The sequence below is a fragment of the Macrotis lagotis genome, chromosome 1 (genome assembly GCF_037893015.1).
Source record: "Macrotis lagotis isolate mMagLag1 chromosome 1, bilby.v1.9.chrom.fasta, whole genome shotgun sequence".
NCBI lineage: Eukaryota > Metazoa > Chordata > Mammalia > Peramelemorphia > Peramelidae > Macrotis > Macrotis lagotis.
In genome coordinates, this window is record NC_133658.1 from 850,471,007 (window position 1) to 850,488,032 (window position 17,026).

Sequence of the window (17,026 nt, forward strand, 5' to 3'; positions counted from 1 at the left end):
GACTCAGCTAAAGGGAAGATATGAATGGCCTACTGGGAAGGTGGTAAGAATGGGTCCTTCTCTCCTGAACACATTAAACTTGATTCCTTTTTCTTCCAATAACAAACTATGCCCCAAATATGTTCATTCACTCCGGACAAGTGCTTCCTCATCTTCTCAATGGAAATCTTGAGGTCAATTTTGAGAAATGAAGATTCAAAGGGAAAGACTAACCAATCTACACAGTATAGTGCAAAGGGTAGAATATTTTAAATCATAGGAATGTGAGAGCTTGAAGAGGTCTTAAGAGACTATCTTGTGCAAACTATGTCCAATACCATATAGCTAAGTAGTGGCAGAATCAGGATTCAGTTTTTTTCCACAAAGTTATGTTGCCTCCATTGGGCCTGGGCTCAATCATTATGTGACCCTAATCAAGTTCTTTTCAAACATCTCTGAGGCTTTTTTCCTCATCTGTAATTTGGGAATAATATCACAACCTCATAGGGCATGCTAAAGATGCAATGAGATAATGGATGTGCAAGTGCTTTGTAATTATAAATCACCATAAAAACATCAGCTATTAAAACTATTTGTTTATTCCCAACAAAAGCAAGTGCCAGAACATGTTCTTCCTTGGAAGGCTTTACACCCAAGACATACCGTCTCCCTGATTTATGGGACCAGGCAAAGAGAAAAGTTTCAAGGGAGGGAAGAGACCAAAAAGCACTAGACTATTCATATTATCAGTGATGATTTTAGGAGATAATCTTTTCTCTCCCCTCCTTCCAAAACCCAATCAGAAGACCACAATGTCCTGCTGTAGGATCTCTATCAGTAAGTACTTATTATCTAGCCAGACACAGGATTATGGAGAACCAGGAAAGTTCTGGCCTGAGAGCCAAGTAAGTAGGGTTTAAGGTTTTACACAATGCCACTGAAAAAGTATGCAATTTTAGTCAAGTCTCTTCTCTATGTCTCCTTCTTCTACTGTAAATTGATGAGTTTGGACTAGGGGTTCCCCAGGTTTCCATGTTCTAATGGGCTCATGAATCTTTAGTAATACTCAACAAGATGAAATTCAGAAGTAATTTATACCACGTTGCCACCCCCTTGTGGCATAATTTGGAAATAACTTGGAAAAAAATGTTAACTACACTGGGCAGTCCATTAAGCATTTAAACATGAACTTCAATATACAAAATTCTGTAACAACTTAAAAGTTCAAACCTCTATCTCCTCCAGTTATTTTCATCCCTAGATATGCCTATGTATTATCCTTAAAATCATTCATGGTCAGTAGGTATACTGAACTCCATGGAAATACTCTGGTGATCAATGTCTAGATATGGAAAGAATTCAAAGGGGAAGAGGGCTTAGCAAGGGCTTACTTACTCTTGTTACTTAATCTGGATTTTGCTTTTTCCACTTTTCATTATTTTCTACTTCTTTTCCCATTACTTTCCTATTCATTGACCTTCCTATTTATAGTTTATCATTAAATTATATGATTATAAGAATATAACAGTTTTCCAATTGTTGGGACATTTTCTTTCTGATAGGCTTTCCAGAAAGGGAATTGCTGAATCAAAGACTATGAACACTACACACAAATTAGTTAGAGTATGCTACCAGCCTGTGTCATAATGACTCACAATTTACAATTCCACTAGCAAAGTATAAGCATCTTTATTTTGCCACACCCCCACAAGAACTGAGTTTTGTCATTTTTATTTTGGACCCCCAAAATGTCAAAAGAGTAGAATTTTAAACATGAATTTTTTCATTAGTTAGATAAACTTGCTCATCATATTTCCTTAAATTTCTAATAAAAGTAAATGTATTTTTCCAAATATAAATGCACAGCAAATGGGGCAAACACCTTGGGTGATGAAAGCACAGCTCGGCACTGGCTATCCCTCTTTGCCTGTCTTCATTCGAGTACCCCTTCAGTGGTTATTCCAATTCCTCCAATGTCCTCAGTCACTGCCCTGACTACTTCCTCTATCACTACCAATCTGATCTTTCTTCCTAAGCCTCAGGTAAGGACCAGGAATTGGGTCTGCACATTGACACAATAGAGAAGAAAAATTCCTTGGGCTCCAAAGCATGTAGTCCCAATACTCTATGAAATTACTGTGTCCTAAAAATTTTCACTACAAACAGCAGAGTAAGCCCTCATTTGTTCTAAAGTGGCAGGAGAAATAAACTAGACTTTAGTATTGGTCTTTGTTTCATGGATAGAAAAATAGCTTCTTTAAGTCTCCAGGAAAAAAGATACATTCAGCAGGATATCTGAGGAGGGAAGAGAGAAAATCTTTGATTTGTATAAATAAACTCAATGCTTGTTCCCAGGGATACAAATTCAACAGTACTTCCCTGCCCCCCCCAAAAAAGTTTATGACCTAGTAGGTGAAAAGAACAAATTATAAACAGTTTCACAGATACTGATCTTCTATCTCAAATATATACAGAACTTTGCCAATCTCTAAGAATATGAGTCATTCCCCAACTGATAAATGGTCAAAAGATATGAACAGGCTGCTTTTTATAGAAAAACCATACTATACATAGTCATATAAAAATGCCTAAATCATTACTGATTAGAGAAATGCAAAGTAAAACAATTTTACAATATCATCTCATACTTATCAAACTGGCTAAAATGACAGAAGAGGAAAATGACTGAAATGGAGGGGACACAGAAAAATTGGGACATTAATGCACATTTGGTAGAAAGCATTTGAGAGCAATCTGAAATTATGCCCAAAGAATTATAAAACTATGTATACTATTTGACCTAGAACACTACTATTAGGTCTATTTCTCAAGGTGATCAGGAAAAGAACCTATGTATTCTAAAACAGCAGCTCTCTGATAAATAGAAGTATGCATAGTATGATTTTACATATATTTATAAATCTATGTTAAATGGTGACCTTTTCTAGTGTGTGATGAGGAGAAAGGGAAAGAGTTCAGAACTTAAAGTCTAACAAAAAATTAAACTAAAAAAACAAAGATAGAATATGATAAATACCTAAGAAGTAAAAATATTATATAACAGGTTGAAAGAGGGAAGGCTGAAAGAAGCAGAAAAGGTAGAGGAATTAGAGAAAGCTTCAAGGAAAAAGTATCACTAAACAAGGAAAGGTTTTAAAAGGAGGGGAATGATTCTACACATGGGGGACAATATGAACAAAAGTACAAGGAGGGAGAGGACTGTATGACAATATAGAACAGAGTGACTATAGGAGCTGGCTTTGGTTAGTGTTAAAATTTGTAAATGGAAATAACAAAGTTTGTAGCAAAATTATAGAGGGCCCTGAATGTTAAGCTAAGATAAGCACTTCCTAAATTGTATTCAGGGAACCCTGATAATTTCATGAAATCTAATGGGATTAATGTAATTGCTTTGAAATAAATTTGATCCCAGTAATACTTTATTATATTTTAACCAAAAAGAACTAAATTCAAATCTGGCCTCAGAATCTTACTAGCTGTGTGACCCTGGGCTAGTCACATAATCCAGATTGCCTCAATAAAAAAAAAGAAAGAAAAAGAAAAAAAACACATGTGAGATGACCATTGTGTATAACCACACTCATTAGACATCCTGCAGATGCAATGTACACGTTAAACTTTCTCTTTAATAACACGGGGGGGGGGGGAGGGAAGAAAAGAGGGGTATGTTTTGTGTGTGTGCATTTGTGTTCTGAAATGGGCATAAATACCTTCTACTAAGTCTTGATCATTCTCTGACTTTTGTTCCCAAGTCTGTTGCAGGGTTGGAATGCTTGGCAAATTTCTCCACTGGACCTGGGAGAGGAGCCACTTCCTTTCCAGGTAACTTAACAGAAGTTAAAGATATTTAAGAATAAAATAAAACAGGCTCAATTTTAACAACTTTTAAGGTGCCTTTCACATGCAGGGTATGACACAAGGTGTTATGAGAAATATCGAGATTGTATGAAACACAATTCCTGCCTTCATGGGAGCTCCCAATCAAATGGGGGCTTAACATAAAAAATCAATAACTACAGGAAAAAAACCAATATAATAATGGAATAAGACAGATCATCTTGCTGGTGACACCAAGGAGAGAAAGGTTATTAGTCAAAGTGGGAAAAAGGGAACACTTCTGATTTGAACCATGCTTTAAAGGCATGTTCAGGGGGAGAGGAGAAATGAAGAGGGTATTGCAATCATAGGGAAAAAGTAGGAACAAATGCACAAAAGCAGTCACATGCACAGCAGATATAATAGACAGCCATAAATTACCTTGACTACAACAACATACACAGATAGGAGTAGTAAGAAATAAGACTAGGAAGAAAAATGATGTTCCATATAAGTAGGACATTGAATGCCAAGATATAAATATATTTCACTCAGAAGTCAACAGGGAGCTAGTAAAGGCATGATAGGATTAGATCAATATATTAGGAAAATAGTCTAACCAAATGAATAATTGAAGAATAAGAGAGTAGAAGGAAGCTGTTACAGTGGTCTATGGAGGTAATGGTCCCCCAAAAATAACAAAGAGAGGACCACTGGAATTCAAGATACTCTTTCTGAGGTAGAATGGAGAAGAATGAATGATCTGGATTACTCCATAAAAAGTGCACATGGGGAACACAATGATAAAATGAAGAATAATCACTAGACTCAAGAACCTTAAATGCAAAGCGTAAACAGATAAATAAAAGAAAATTTGGTGAGAGTGCGAGTGAGTGAGCGAAAAGAGAGAGAGAGAGAGAGCATTCAAGGGAGAACCCAATGGGGGGATTCTTAGAGGTCTCCAATGGGAGAAGGGGGAAGAGTGAATGGGCCAAGGTGACTCAGGAGGGAAGGGGCATTTCAGGCAAATTTTTGAATGGGAGGCAAGGTGAGAGTGTCAAAGATGACTCCAAGAATTTGAACCTGGAGACTAGGAGGAAGTGAGGAAGAGAAGATGAAGTTAGGAGCAGGATTAAAATCTGTTTTGTAGGGGTGGCTAGGTGGCACAGTGGATAAAGCACCAGCCCTGGTGTCAGGAGTACCTAGGTTCAAATCAGTCTCAGACACTTAATAATGACCTAGCTGGGGGCAGCTAGGTGGCATAGTGGATAAAGCACAGGCCCTGGAGTCAGGAGTACCTGGGTTCAAATCCGGTCTCAGACACTTAATAATTACCTAGCTGTGTGGCCTTGGGCAAGCCACTTAACCCCATTTGCCTTGCAAAAAACCTAAAAAAAAATCTGTTTTGTACAGGCTGAGAAAAGGAGATCCAGGCTTGAGAGTAATAGGTGATGCTGAGGAGGCATAGGAAATCACTAAGGGAAAAAAAGAGAAGAGGTTCAAAGATAGAATTTGGGACAGACTTCTCACCTTAAAGAATAGAAGGAAGTGAAAGACACAGAGGGACTGGTTTGACATACAGGAAAAGCAGGCAAGCATGGGGCCTCTGAAGCCAGGGAACAGGAGGGTTCAGAAGGGAGTGGGCAGCAGCTGCAAAAAGGTAGAAAAGGAAAAGGAATTGGTGATTAAGGGACTCCTGTGACCTAAAAGCAATATGGTAGAGTGATGGGGAAGAAATTATACTGCAATTAGTTGAATAGAGGAGTAGTGACAAAAGTGGAACTACTGGGTGATTTTCAATAAGTTTAGCTATAAGTGGGAGGAGAAAGATGAGTAATAGGTAATAATACTTCTGGATGGGGCAGAAGAGTAAATACATGATGATCTTGTATATAAATACCCTTTTGGGTATCTTGGACATTGTAGAAACTTAACCTCAAATAGTAAACTGACAAAGTGAAAATCTACATTTCACCCAAAGAGAAACACCAAGAGATGAAAATAAAGGACCACCAATTTATTCTTTTATCCTATCTAGCTCTACTAGGGGGAAAAAGGGCATCATTGATGTATAAGATCATTATCCAAGTGCAGAGGAGGATAATTCATGACAAAAGTTGCCTGATATTATTTTTCAAGGACAGAACAAACATGGATAAGAGGGAGTTAATAACAAAGATACTGGGATATTAGAAGAGGGACTAGCTGCTGAGATAAATGGAATACATCTATGGTAGGCATAACAACCAAGCCACTATCAATGATCTAAGAAAGGTGAGAAAAAAAGTAGGTATATTGTGGGCCTAGGAAAGGTTAAGTGTCTTTATTTTCAAAAAAGAGAAAGGCTGCAAGCTTTATAGTCCATCAAGCTTTATTCCTGGAAAAATCCTAAAACATCTAATTAAATAAATGGGTAGTAAATATACAGACAAGGGAATGCCCACAAAGAACCTGAAGAGCTTCTTCAAGCCAGAATGACCTTATCTTCTTTTTTGGTCTAAAACTGGCCCACCAGGGAAGTGGAGCTAAAGCTAACAGTTTCCTTGAACTTTAGCTTTGACTTTATCTCTTTTCTGATTGACTAGAAACTGTTAGATAAATGGCACAACATAGACAATCCAAATTTTTGCAACAAATCTGATAAATCTCACCATATTCTTGTGGAAAAGATAAAGAGATGTGGGCTAAATAACAGTACAATTAAATATTCAAATGTAGTTGAATAAGTGGACCAGACTAGTAATTACTCATGCACTATCATTTTGGAGGATCTCAAGAGAAGTATACTAAGGGATGTATGTTGTTTAATATTTTTATCAATGAACTGGATAGGGAAAAAGATGACACTCTTATCAAACCTGCAGATGACTTACAGTTGGGAGAGATAGCTAACACTTTCAATGATAGAATCAAGGACCAAGAAGGACCCAAGAACATTGGTTCTGAGACTATTGGGCTAAATCTAATGAGGTGAAATTTAATGGGAATAAATACAAAGTTTTAAATTTAGGTTTAAAAAAAAAAAGCAGTTTCCCAAATATGGAAAGACATAGTAAGACAGCAGTTTGTCTGAAAAAGATCTGGGCCTTCTAGTGGATTACAAACTTATGAGTTTGCAGTTTGATATAGCAGTCAAGAGATCTAATGCAATCTTGAGCAGCATCAAGTAAGGCATTACTTCTTTTTTTAGGTTTTTGCAAGGCAAATGGGGTTAAGTGGCTTGCCCAAGGCCACACAGCTAGGTAATTATTAAGTGTCTGAGACTGGATTTGAACCCAGGTACTCCTGACTCCAGGGAATTAGGAAAGTTTAGCCTGAAGAAGAGAATACTCAGAGGGAAAGAGGTGAAAAGCACATGATAGCAGTCTTCAAATATTTAAATGGAAGATGAATTATACTTGTGCTTAGCCCCAGAGGACCTGATGCAAGAAAAGACTTCTCACAAGTAAAGCTCTCCAAAGTGAAATAGGAAGCCTAGAGGAAGAAGTGGGTTCCCTCTCACTGGAGGTCTCCAAGCAAAAATAGGATAACCATTTATCAGATTTCATTCTTTTTCCAGTGTGGATTAGATTGGATAGCTGCTAAGGTCCTTTTCCACTCTGAAACTCCGTGGCCAGATGGCCCAAAATAACTATTTGTGAACTGACGGCATGTGGGTTTTCTCAATGGACCTACCAACTTCCCCAAGAATATTTGTGTGAAGGATACACATTTCGATAATGTCTGTCAATGTCCTGTAACCATGCCAGCATATCAGCCAATGAGGGGCTAAGAGCCGAAGGTTGCAAGACAGTATCAAGGCCTAGTTCATCTGCTCTCTGCTCATACAGCTCAAAGACTCGTTCCACATGGTTGCTGACTGTATCTCGTACCTGGAGGAGGTTAGCTCTGCAGGAAAAGACAATGGTGATTAACAGAATTGGAAAAATGCCATATACTCCCAGAAACTCACACACTCACTTAAGGTAAACAAAAACTAAGCAGTAAGAGGTTTGACCCATTATTTCTAGTCATATTTTGAGAGAGCAAGTTGGAGGGTGAGGTGTCTGGAAATCATGTAATATCAAGACCAGCTGAAGGATTTTAACATGGAGAAGATTTGCTGGTATGTGTGAGGAAGGAGGCAGCTCCTTCTTGACTTCAATGATCTGAAGAATCACATTTTTTCTGCTTGACTCTAGAGGGCAGAATTAAAAGTGATGGGGGCACATTTCAGTTCAAAGTTCAAAGTAAAACTCTCTAGCTGTGAGGACTGGTCTGGAGAATGGGCATAGCCTCTGAGATATCCCTATCATGATATATCTCCAAGCAGAAATTGGATGATAATTTCTCAGAGATATTACAAAGAGAGTACATGCTACAGTTAAGGGTTAAGCTAAATACCTCTTAGGTTCCCTCCAATTCAAAGAGTCTATGATACATATTAAGAATTTCATAGTACAGCAGATAGAATACTAGCCCTGGAGTTCAAATCCAAACTCAGACACTAATTAGGTGTGTGACCCTAGGCAAGTTATAACCCCAATAAAGTAATGAGATTGCTTATCAATACCCTTCCTATCTGATCTTAAGGCTTTCTAACAAATATTTGTCTTAATATGTATCAAACATAGCTTGGGAGCTAAAAGGGACTTTAGAGATCATCTAGTTCAATCCCTTCATTTCATGGTGGCATTTCAACTCAGGTCCTGACTCTAAATCCAGTGTTGTTGTTGTTTTGTCTTTTTGTTTCCATGGTATACATTGATCTAAGTTTAATGTGATGAGAGAGAAAGTAAAAGAGACAGCAAAATTACATAATAAGATAATGGGGTTTGTTTTTTATTAAATTAAAGGTAACAGTCTTTGGTCTTTATTCAAATTCCACAATTCTTTCTCTGGATACAGATGGTATTCTCCATTGAACATAGCCCAAAATTGTGCCCGATCGTTGGGAATGAGCAAGTCCATTAAGATCGATCATTGATCCCATGTTGCTATTAGGGTGTGCAGTGCTCTTCTGGTTCTGCTCATCTTGCTCAGCATCAGTTCATGCAAATCCTTCCAGGCTTCTCTGAATTCCCATCCCTCCTGGTTTCTAATACAATGGTGTTCCATCACATGCATGTATGTATGTATGTGTGTGTGTGTGTGTGTATGTATATATATATATAGCCATTCCCTAATTGATAGACATTCAAGTCAATTTCCAATTCTTTGCCACCACAAACAGGGTTGCTATGAATATTTTTGTACAAGTGATATTTTTATCCTTTTTCATAATCTCTTCAGGGTACAGGCCCAGTAGTGGTATTGCTGGATCAAAGGGTATGCACATTTTTGTTGCCCTTTGGGCTTAATTCCAAATTGCTCCCCAGAAAAGTTGGATGAGTTCACAGTTCCACCAACAATGTATTAGTGTCCCAGATTTCCCACATCCCTTACAACATCGATCATTATCCTTTCTGGTCATATTGGCCAGTCTGAGAGGTGTGAGGTGGTACCTCAGAGATGCTTCAATTTGCATTTCTCTAATAAGTAGTGATTTAGAGCAATTTTTTATGACTATGGATCCCTTTGATTTGCTCATCTGTAAATTGCCTTTGCATATCCTTTGACCATTTGTCAATTGGTGAATGGCTTATTTTTTTTTTAATTTGACTCAGTTCTCTGTATATTTTAGAAATGAGTCCAAAATGAGTCCTTTGTCAAAAGTACTAGTTGTAAAAATTGTTTCCCAATTTACAACATTTCTTTTGATCTTGGTTACAGTGGTTTTATCTGTGCAAAAGCTTTTTAATTTAATGTAATCAAAATTAACTAGTTTGTTTTTTAATGATATTCTGCATCTCCTCCTTGGTCATAAAACTGCTTCCCTTTCCATAGATCTGACAGGTAAACTATTCCTTGATCTCCTAGTTTGCTTACTTTTTTTTTATATCTAAATCCTGTATCAATTTTGACCTTATCTTGGTATAATAGGGAGTGGTGAGGTATTGGTCTAATACAAGTTTCTGCCATACTAATTTCCAATTTTCCCAACAGTTTTTATCAAAAAGAGTTTTTATCCCAATAGCTGAACTCTTTGGGCTTATCAAACAGCAGCTTATTCTAATCATTTCCTGCTACTGCACCTAGTCTATTCCACTCATCCATGACTTTATTTCTTAGCCAATACCAGACAGTTTTGATGACTGATCTTTTTTTTTGTTTTTTGTTTTGCAAGGCAAATTGGGTTAAATGGTTTGCCCAAGTTCCACAACACAGCTAGATAATTATTAAGTGTCTGAGACTGGATTTGAACCCAGGTACTCCTGACTCCAGGGCCAGTGTGCTACCTAGCCACCCCCATGACTGATCTTTATAATATATAAATCCAGTGTTCTTTCCACTGTACCACCCTGCTCCTTGCATTAAGTCTCATGCTTTGGGCATACTAAGTTCTAGCACAAAGAGACCTGGAGAGCATGAGGAAAAGAAGGAAGGGCATATATAATACATATCTCAAAACTGAAAGATGGTATCAAGCTATGAAAAGGAAAAAGCTTCCCTAGTTGGAGATCAAACTAGCTGCTTACAAATATCAAACATTAAATTCTTTTCCTGTACAAGAAACATGTCATAGTAATCTTACAGCTTCTCTCCCAACTGGTCTAAGATGGCATCCCCAGCAGCCAGTAGTTTCCGTCTCAGGCGATCTTTCAGGTCAGGGAAAGCCCGAAGGGGTGTCTCCTCCAACTGCACATTTTGAACAGCCTGTAGCTGTTCTGCCAAGTTGCTAAGGGAACTCAGAAGAGGCAAGCAGTCCCTCAGAGTGCTCCGCCAGAGCCCATGCTGGTGCTCCACCACACGGAAAACTTTCTTCAGAACCTCCTGCACAGCTGGCAAAGGCTCCCTTGGAGACATTTTTTCTGCATCTAAAATCAATCAATCATTAGGAAGCTTCAACTACAGAATCATTCAATTCAACACACACATTTATTCCTTGCAACACACTAAGTAAGGATAGAAAGATAAGCACAATTTAAGTCCTGCTCTCAAGGTGTTTACAATCTTATTTGGGGAAAGACAAGAATCCAGGTAACTATGAAATAAGAGTGAGATAAATTCAAATTAAGAAGGCTATCCAGGCAAAGTGCTATTAGAAATGTAAGGAGACAGAGATCACTTTATCCTTGGAGGGAAGAAGGAATCTTGGAAGAAGGGATACCCAAAATTAGGCTACAGATCCATTAAAGGAATTGGTCAGCATGAGCAAGGAGATGGCAAAGAGCAAGATGATCCTGGAGACTGCAGAATAGTTCAGTCTTGGGAGGAGATAGCATGCACAGAGTAGGAGTTTCAGAAACTGGAGTCAACTCTTATGAAACATCTAATGCCAGGATCTGGAGCCTATACTCTATTTAGAAAGCAAGAGAGAGTCAAAGAAAGGTTTTTGAGCAAATGAGTGATATAATTAGAATAGATTATTAGGAAGATCACATAAGAAACAGAATATAAAGTGATTTAGAGAAGAGCCTAGAAGACAGGAAACCTAATAAAAAGGATATTATAATAATCTAGTGAGAAGTGATGAGGAAACTTCATATTCAGGATTATAATAATAATAAAAGCCAATACTAAGTGCTTAAAGCTTACAAAGTACTTGACATATATTATCTGATTTGATTCTAACAAGAACCCTGTGAAGTATAGATGTTATTAATATCTCCAGGATATGCTTGCCAGAGAATTGCATCTAGCTAACCACAAGTCAAACAACTATTAATCAAGTGGCAGAAATTGGAACTTAACAGAATGTTTTATTGCCTAATATGATACCCCATTTGAGGTGTACAAAGGCAATTAATGCTATCTAAAGTCTATTTAATCAAGTGCTAAGAGAACTTTCCCAGATGGCTTTTAACACCTAATCTAGAACAATCTGAAGAACTGGTTTTGAACAGATTTTATAGAGCTAAAGACAGCTTATAAAGACCAGGAACAAGCCTGGGGTAGAGAAGCTCAGATGTGGACAAGAAGATAAGCACCAATAGTACTGCTTCAACACAAGAGGATTCCAGCTCTGCAGAACTCTCAGTGCTGTCATATGATATCTTACACTCAGATGCCTGGTCAACCTCTTCTGAGTTCAGTTCAGGGTATAAAAACGAAGATGAAGATTACAGATAAAGAACCAAAAAGTCTGGGAAAGTTCAGACTGCAGAGGGCCTGGCCTTATACAATGCATGTCTCTGCTACTTCATCTCTAGGTATGACAGTGACAAGCTCTTGAACTGCTTCCCTTTGGGAACCTCCTGGGCTCCACAGTTGGGTATTGTACTGCTTGAGAGCCAAGAAAGAAGGTAAGAGTTATGATGAGGGGGCGGCTAGGTGGCGCAGTGGATAAAGCACTGGCCTTGGAGTCAGGAGTACCAGGGTTCAAATTTGGTCTCAGATACTTAATAATTACCTAGCTGTGTGGCCTTGGGCAAGCCACTTAACCCCATTTGCCTTGCAAAAAAAAAAAAAGAGTTATGATGAGCTAGTCTACTGATTAAACCTCAAAACCACATATCAGGGAATGCTCAAGATAAGGTTTATTTAGATTTATAGCAATGTATTTCTCTTTTGCTATCATTTTGGGCAAGATAAGAGAATGAATCAAATGATGGTATGGCTGGATAGATTTGGACTTGGGTGAATTCACAGTCAGCCCTAAAAGGTACTCATACAAGGCTTGTTACCTTATGGGGTCACAATCTTCTGTCCTTGGCCCCAAGTTGCTTTAACATGTTTATCAATGATCTGCATTTAGGCACATAGCTTGAAGGGATGGCTAAATGATATGATATATAATAGAACTAGGCAAGAACAATGTATTGAACAATGATGGAATTTAAAAGTGATACATGAAAAGCCTTATTCTTTGATTTAAAAAAAAATCAACATTTTTATAAGCATAAAATGGGGAAAATGTGACTAGAAAATAACTTTGTGAAAAAAGATCTGGTAATTTTATTTAATTGCAGGTTCACTTGGCATCAAGATTGAAAAAGGCTTATGTGTTAACTAAAAAAATTAAACTTAGGTGGCTTTAAGATACCTAAGTCTTTAAGAAAAAAGGGTTTGAGAGATCCACTGTATTTTGCCCTGGTCAAATCATATCTGAGATATTATGTTTGATTTCAGGTGTCACATTGCAGAAAGAAGGGCACTGATAAACTCAAGAAAGCATCAGAGATGGGCAACTAGAATGGAGAATTTCAAGTGAGGGCTGATTAAAGGAATTGGGAGGTTTAGCCTAGTGAAGACTTGGAGAAAGAACAATAGGTGTCTTCAAAAAATGAAAGTTTCTATCATTTGGAAGAGAGAACCTTTCTACTTCTGCTAGGTCAAAAATGGCAGAGCTTGGGGAATGAGGATGGATAGACAGAACTGAAGGAAATCATCAGTTAAGAGTGAAAGAAAAACTTCATAATTGTAAGTGCTATCCGCCAAGTGGAAAGAATGGCCACAGAGGGTCAAGTTGCTCCTTCTTACTACAGATCTTTCAAGAAAAGGCTTTTAATTAGTATTTTAGGGGGCATAATTCAGAGTATTTTATTCTGCTATATGTTGGATTAGATGATCTTTGAGATATTATCTCCAAATGTCTGTCACCAAAGGGGATTCAATGTGATAGACAGATGAGAATGATGAGAGAATATGGAAAACCACTAGGGTTACTTGGACTTGAGAAAAATAATTCCCCCCCTAAGGAAAGCCTAAATCTACACCTCTGCTACATTCTCTTAAATAACTAACATCTTAAAGTCTGTCAAGCTTTTAACATACATTAGCTCATTTGACACAACAAATCTAAGAGGGAGCTACTACAGGTACTATTTTCCTGAAGATGATAAGGTTTGTCCTTTGTTTTGGAAGAAGGCCATGTAGTTAGGGAGATGATACCATGACAATTGGACTGGATTTGAGTGAATTGTTGTGCTAAATCACCAACCTCACCTTCTCCTTCAGAGTCAGTGGCCAGATAGGAATCAGGAGATGGCCCTAGTTTCAAGATAACTGGGATTAAATGACTTGCCAAGATCTCACAGCTAGTAAGTGTCAAGCATCTGAGGCCAGATTTAAACTCAAGGTCTCCTAAATACAGGGACAGTGCCCTATTGACTGCATCATCTAGCTGACCCTTTACAGAGGAGTAAACTGAACTTGAAAAAAGGTGAAGAGGATTTGCTTATGGATTACACATGGCTAACTAATAAGTGTCAGAATCTAGATTTTAGCTCTTCCTGACTCCAAATCCAGAACTTTAGCCACTGCACAACACTGCCTTTTACAAGACAAAGGTCTAGAGCCCTCAAGTGGCCATGGGCCTAGAAGCTAAGCTGTTAACTACTGTTTCCGTAGAAAAACTCTTTAGCACAGACCAGAGAGATAAAAAATTTTCTCCTGGGGTCAACTACTTGGCTTGGGAACAAAATGCTTGGCTAGGAGAAAAGAATTCAACCTCAAACAGTGGGAATTTTTGATTAGTAAGTAGGTAGGTCATTTCTTTGCTTTTCTCCATCTGTGAAATGATGGTCTTGTCTCCTTAATCTTAAAAGGTCATTCCAGCTCTAAATCTATGTACGATCCTGTTCCTGAAAGTTAACTCAGTTCACATCTGGAAGATAACACTGAAAAGAATGAAGAACTCTACAGACTAGCTCTTGCAAGGCCTGAGAGATCAGGAAATTCTGTTCTGGAGGGAAGGGAATAAGCATTTAATAAAAACTTTAAGTACTTTACAAATATTTCATTTGATCCACGAAGCAGTAAATTAAAAAGAACGGAAATGTCATTATCTGGGCTTGAAAGGACTCTGACTCCAGGGCCGGTGCTCTATTCACTGAGCCACCTAGCCGCCCCTGTTTTCCTCTCTTAATAAAGCTTTTATCTATAATATTTTGAACTGTGTTTACTCACATGGAAGAAATTTGTTCTCAGAATACCGGGAATTACCTTCTCCTAAATGTTCTAGGTGAAGGACAAGCTAAGGGAATGAAAATATCTCAAATGTGTCCTTCCTGACAGAATCCCTAACAAGAGGGTTATAATTAAAACTCAACTGCTTTTTGAGATGAAGATAAACAGTCACATGGTCAAGACACTATAAGCATGAGTTAATGTTATCATGCAAAACTGGGGCAGTGGGTGGCCCAGTGGATAGAGCATTAGCCATAGAGTCCGGAGAACAGGAGTTAGAATCCATAGCTGTGACTTTGGGCAAGTCACTTACTGATTGCCCTCCATCCAGGGCCATCATTCATCCTGATTCATCTTAGACAGCTCTGGAGGAGGAGAAAGTGAGGCTGGTGACTTAGCACAGCACCCCCTTACTCAAATCCAATTCATGTGTTTGTCATAGCATCATCTACCTGATGTCATGGTCTTTTTCAAGAATGAAGGATTAAAAAAAAAAGACAAAAAATAAATAAAACAACGAAGGACAAACGGGGCGGCTAGGTGGCGCAGTGGATAGAGCACCGACCCTGGAGTCAGGAGTACCAGAGCTCAAATCCGACCACAGATGCTTAAAAATTACCTAGCTGTGTGGCCTTGGGCAAGCCACTGAACTCCATTTGCTTGCAAAAAAAAAAAACCTAAAAAAAATAAATAAATAAATAAAAGAATGAAAGACAAACATTATTAGGCAACCAACTCAGGGCAGACAGGCCCTGTGCATAGAGAATGAGTCCTGGAGTCAGAAAGACGAGCTCACATGCACTGGATACCTTCTAGCTGTGAGCATTTAGGCAAGTCACTTAACCCCATCGCCTTGCCTAAAACAAATGTGCATGTATGTAAATCTATACATGCGCACACTGCTGCCATGATACATTTATATATTTACACAGCATGTTGAGAAACATCATGACCCACAGGGGACCTGCCTCGGACCCTCGCCTGACGGACCCCGTGGCCACTGGCAACCAAGACAAAACCAGACAGAAGTCCTGCGGGGGGCTCCCACTCGGACGACGTGCAAACGGCAGGGCCCCGCCATCCCCCCACGGCTGCTTTCACGTTGCCCGTGGGGAAGCCGGGCCCCGGCGGGGTGAAGGGCCCGGAATCCCCGGTCGCCCGTTCGCTGCTCCCCCCACCGAGCCCGGGGCGCAGCGGCCGGAATAAGGCGAGGTCTGCCTCGGTTTCCCCATCCGTCACTCCCGAGGCCAAGGGGAGGGAGGCCCGGACGCTAAGGCCGCCCCGGGTCCTCGCAGGCGCTTCGGCCACCCCCGAAATCCGAGGGACGCCCCGACTCACCCGCTTCCTGCTCCCCAACGCGCATGTCCGAAAGCGGCTCCCAACGGATAGAGGAAATCGCTTACTCCACGCCCCCACACAACACACGTGATCCCCCGCCGCCATGGCTTCTGGGTTTTGTAGTCCTGCCCGACGATTGGCTGGTCCCAGGCTGGAAGAGCCCGATGATTGGCTCAACTGAGAATCCCTCGTGCCCGCTCCAGAATAATGCTTCTTATTGGCTGTCACGGGGCGGTTGAGTTTGAATCCGCAGGTCCAGGAAGCGACTCCATTTAACAAGCCGGAGGCCAGTGAGTGGATACGGTCCGGTCACTTCGATGGCCTCTCGCTTCTCTCGGCTGTGAGAGGCCGGAGCGGGAAGACTTGGAGTACGACCAGCGGGGGCCGACCTCTGCGGGCGGGTCTGTCCGGGCCGCGCGCGGGCGTCTGATCATCCTCGGTTCCATGGCGCCTTCGAAGAAGGCCGCGGGCCGAACGACCAAAAAGAACGCGGTGCGAGGCAGAAAGCTCGCTTCCTTCCTCAAGGACTTCGACCGCGAAGGTAGCCGCGAGTCCAGGTGCCCGCGAGGCGCACCCTCGGGGGTGGGGGTGGGGGAGGGGCGCCCCGGAGTCCCCTCTGCTCCGAGCTGCCGCCGCCCCCGGGGAGCTTCCTTTATTGGGGGGGTCCATGGGTGGCTGCATCCTTGGGAATTTGATAAGGAGCCCCACCAGGACTCACAGGCCCCCCCCCCCCCCAGCACACCGGCACAAGGAATACCACTGATGTGGCGGGGAGGGAGGTCGACTCGAGCATCGGAAAAGGCAGCTTTTTAACCGAATTCCGAAGGACTCAGAATTTTTAACCAGAGGAGATGAAGAGGGAACGTGGGATGGCCCGGTGTGCCGAGCCGTGCACGCCGTGCTGTGGTAGAATGAGCCTGGGATCCGACCCAGAGCTTCTCCC

General features: G+C 40.3%; 2 protein-coding genes across 3 annotated transcripts in view; one reads left to right on the forward strand and one right to left on the reverse strand.

Annotated features, from left to right (window-relative positions):
• On the reverse strand, nt 1-16,336 carry AIRIM (AFG2 interacting ribosome maturation factor). 2 transcript variants are annotated; one of them, XM_074217579.1, is made up of 5 exons: nt 15,365-16,055; nt 10,430-10,712; nt 7,525-7,704; nt 3,711-3,826; nt 1-2,274 (listed from the first exon to the last, which is right to left on the reverse strand). In XM_074217579.1, the coding sequence occupies exons 1-5, from the start codon at nt 15,399-15,401 to the stop codon at nt 2,237-2,239; spliced, it is 654 nt and encodes a 217-aa protein (XP_074073680.1). In that variant the 5' UTR covers nt 15,402-16,055; the 3' UTR covers nt 1-2,236. The 2 variants fall into 2 exon arrangements, with proteins under 2 accessions (XP_074073680.1, XP_074073681.1); XM_074217580.1 differs by lacking the exon at nt 15,365-16,055 and adding an exon at nt 16,084-16,336 and having other exon boundaries at nt 2-2,274.
• The window catches only part of CDCA8 (cell division cycle associated 8), a 21,752-nt gene continuing 21,010 nt past the window's right edge, over nt 16,285-17,026 (forward strand). Inside the window, exon 1 of the mRNA XM_074217578.1 lies at nt 16,285-16,624. Within this exon, the coding sequence (XP_074073679.1) occupies nt 16,528-16,624 (97 nt within the window). The 5' untranslated portion in view covers nt 16,285-16,527. The remainder of the gene's footprint in view (nt 16,625-17,026) is intronic.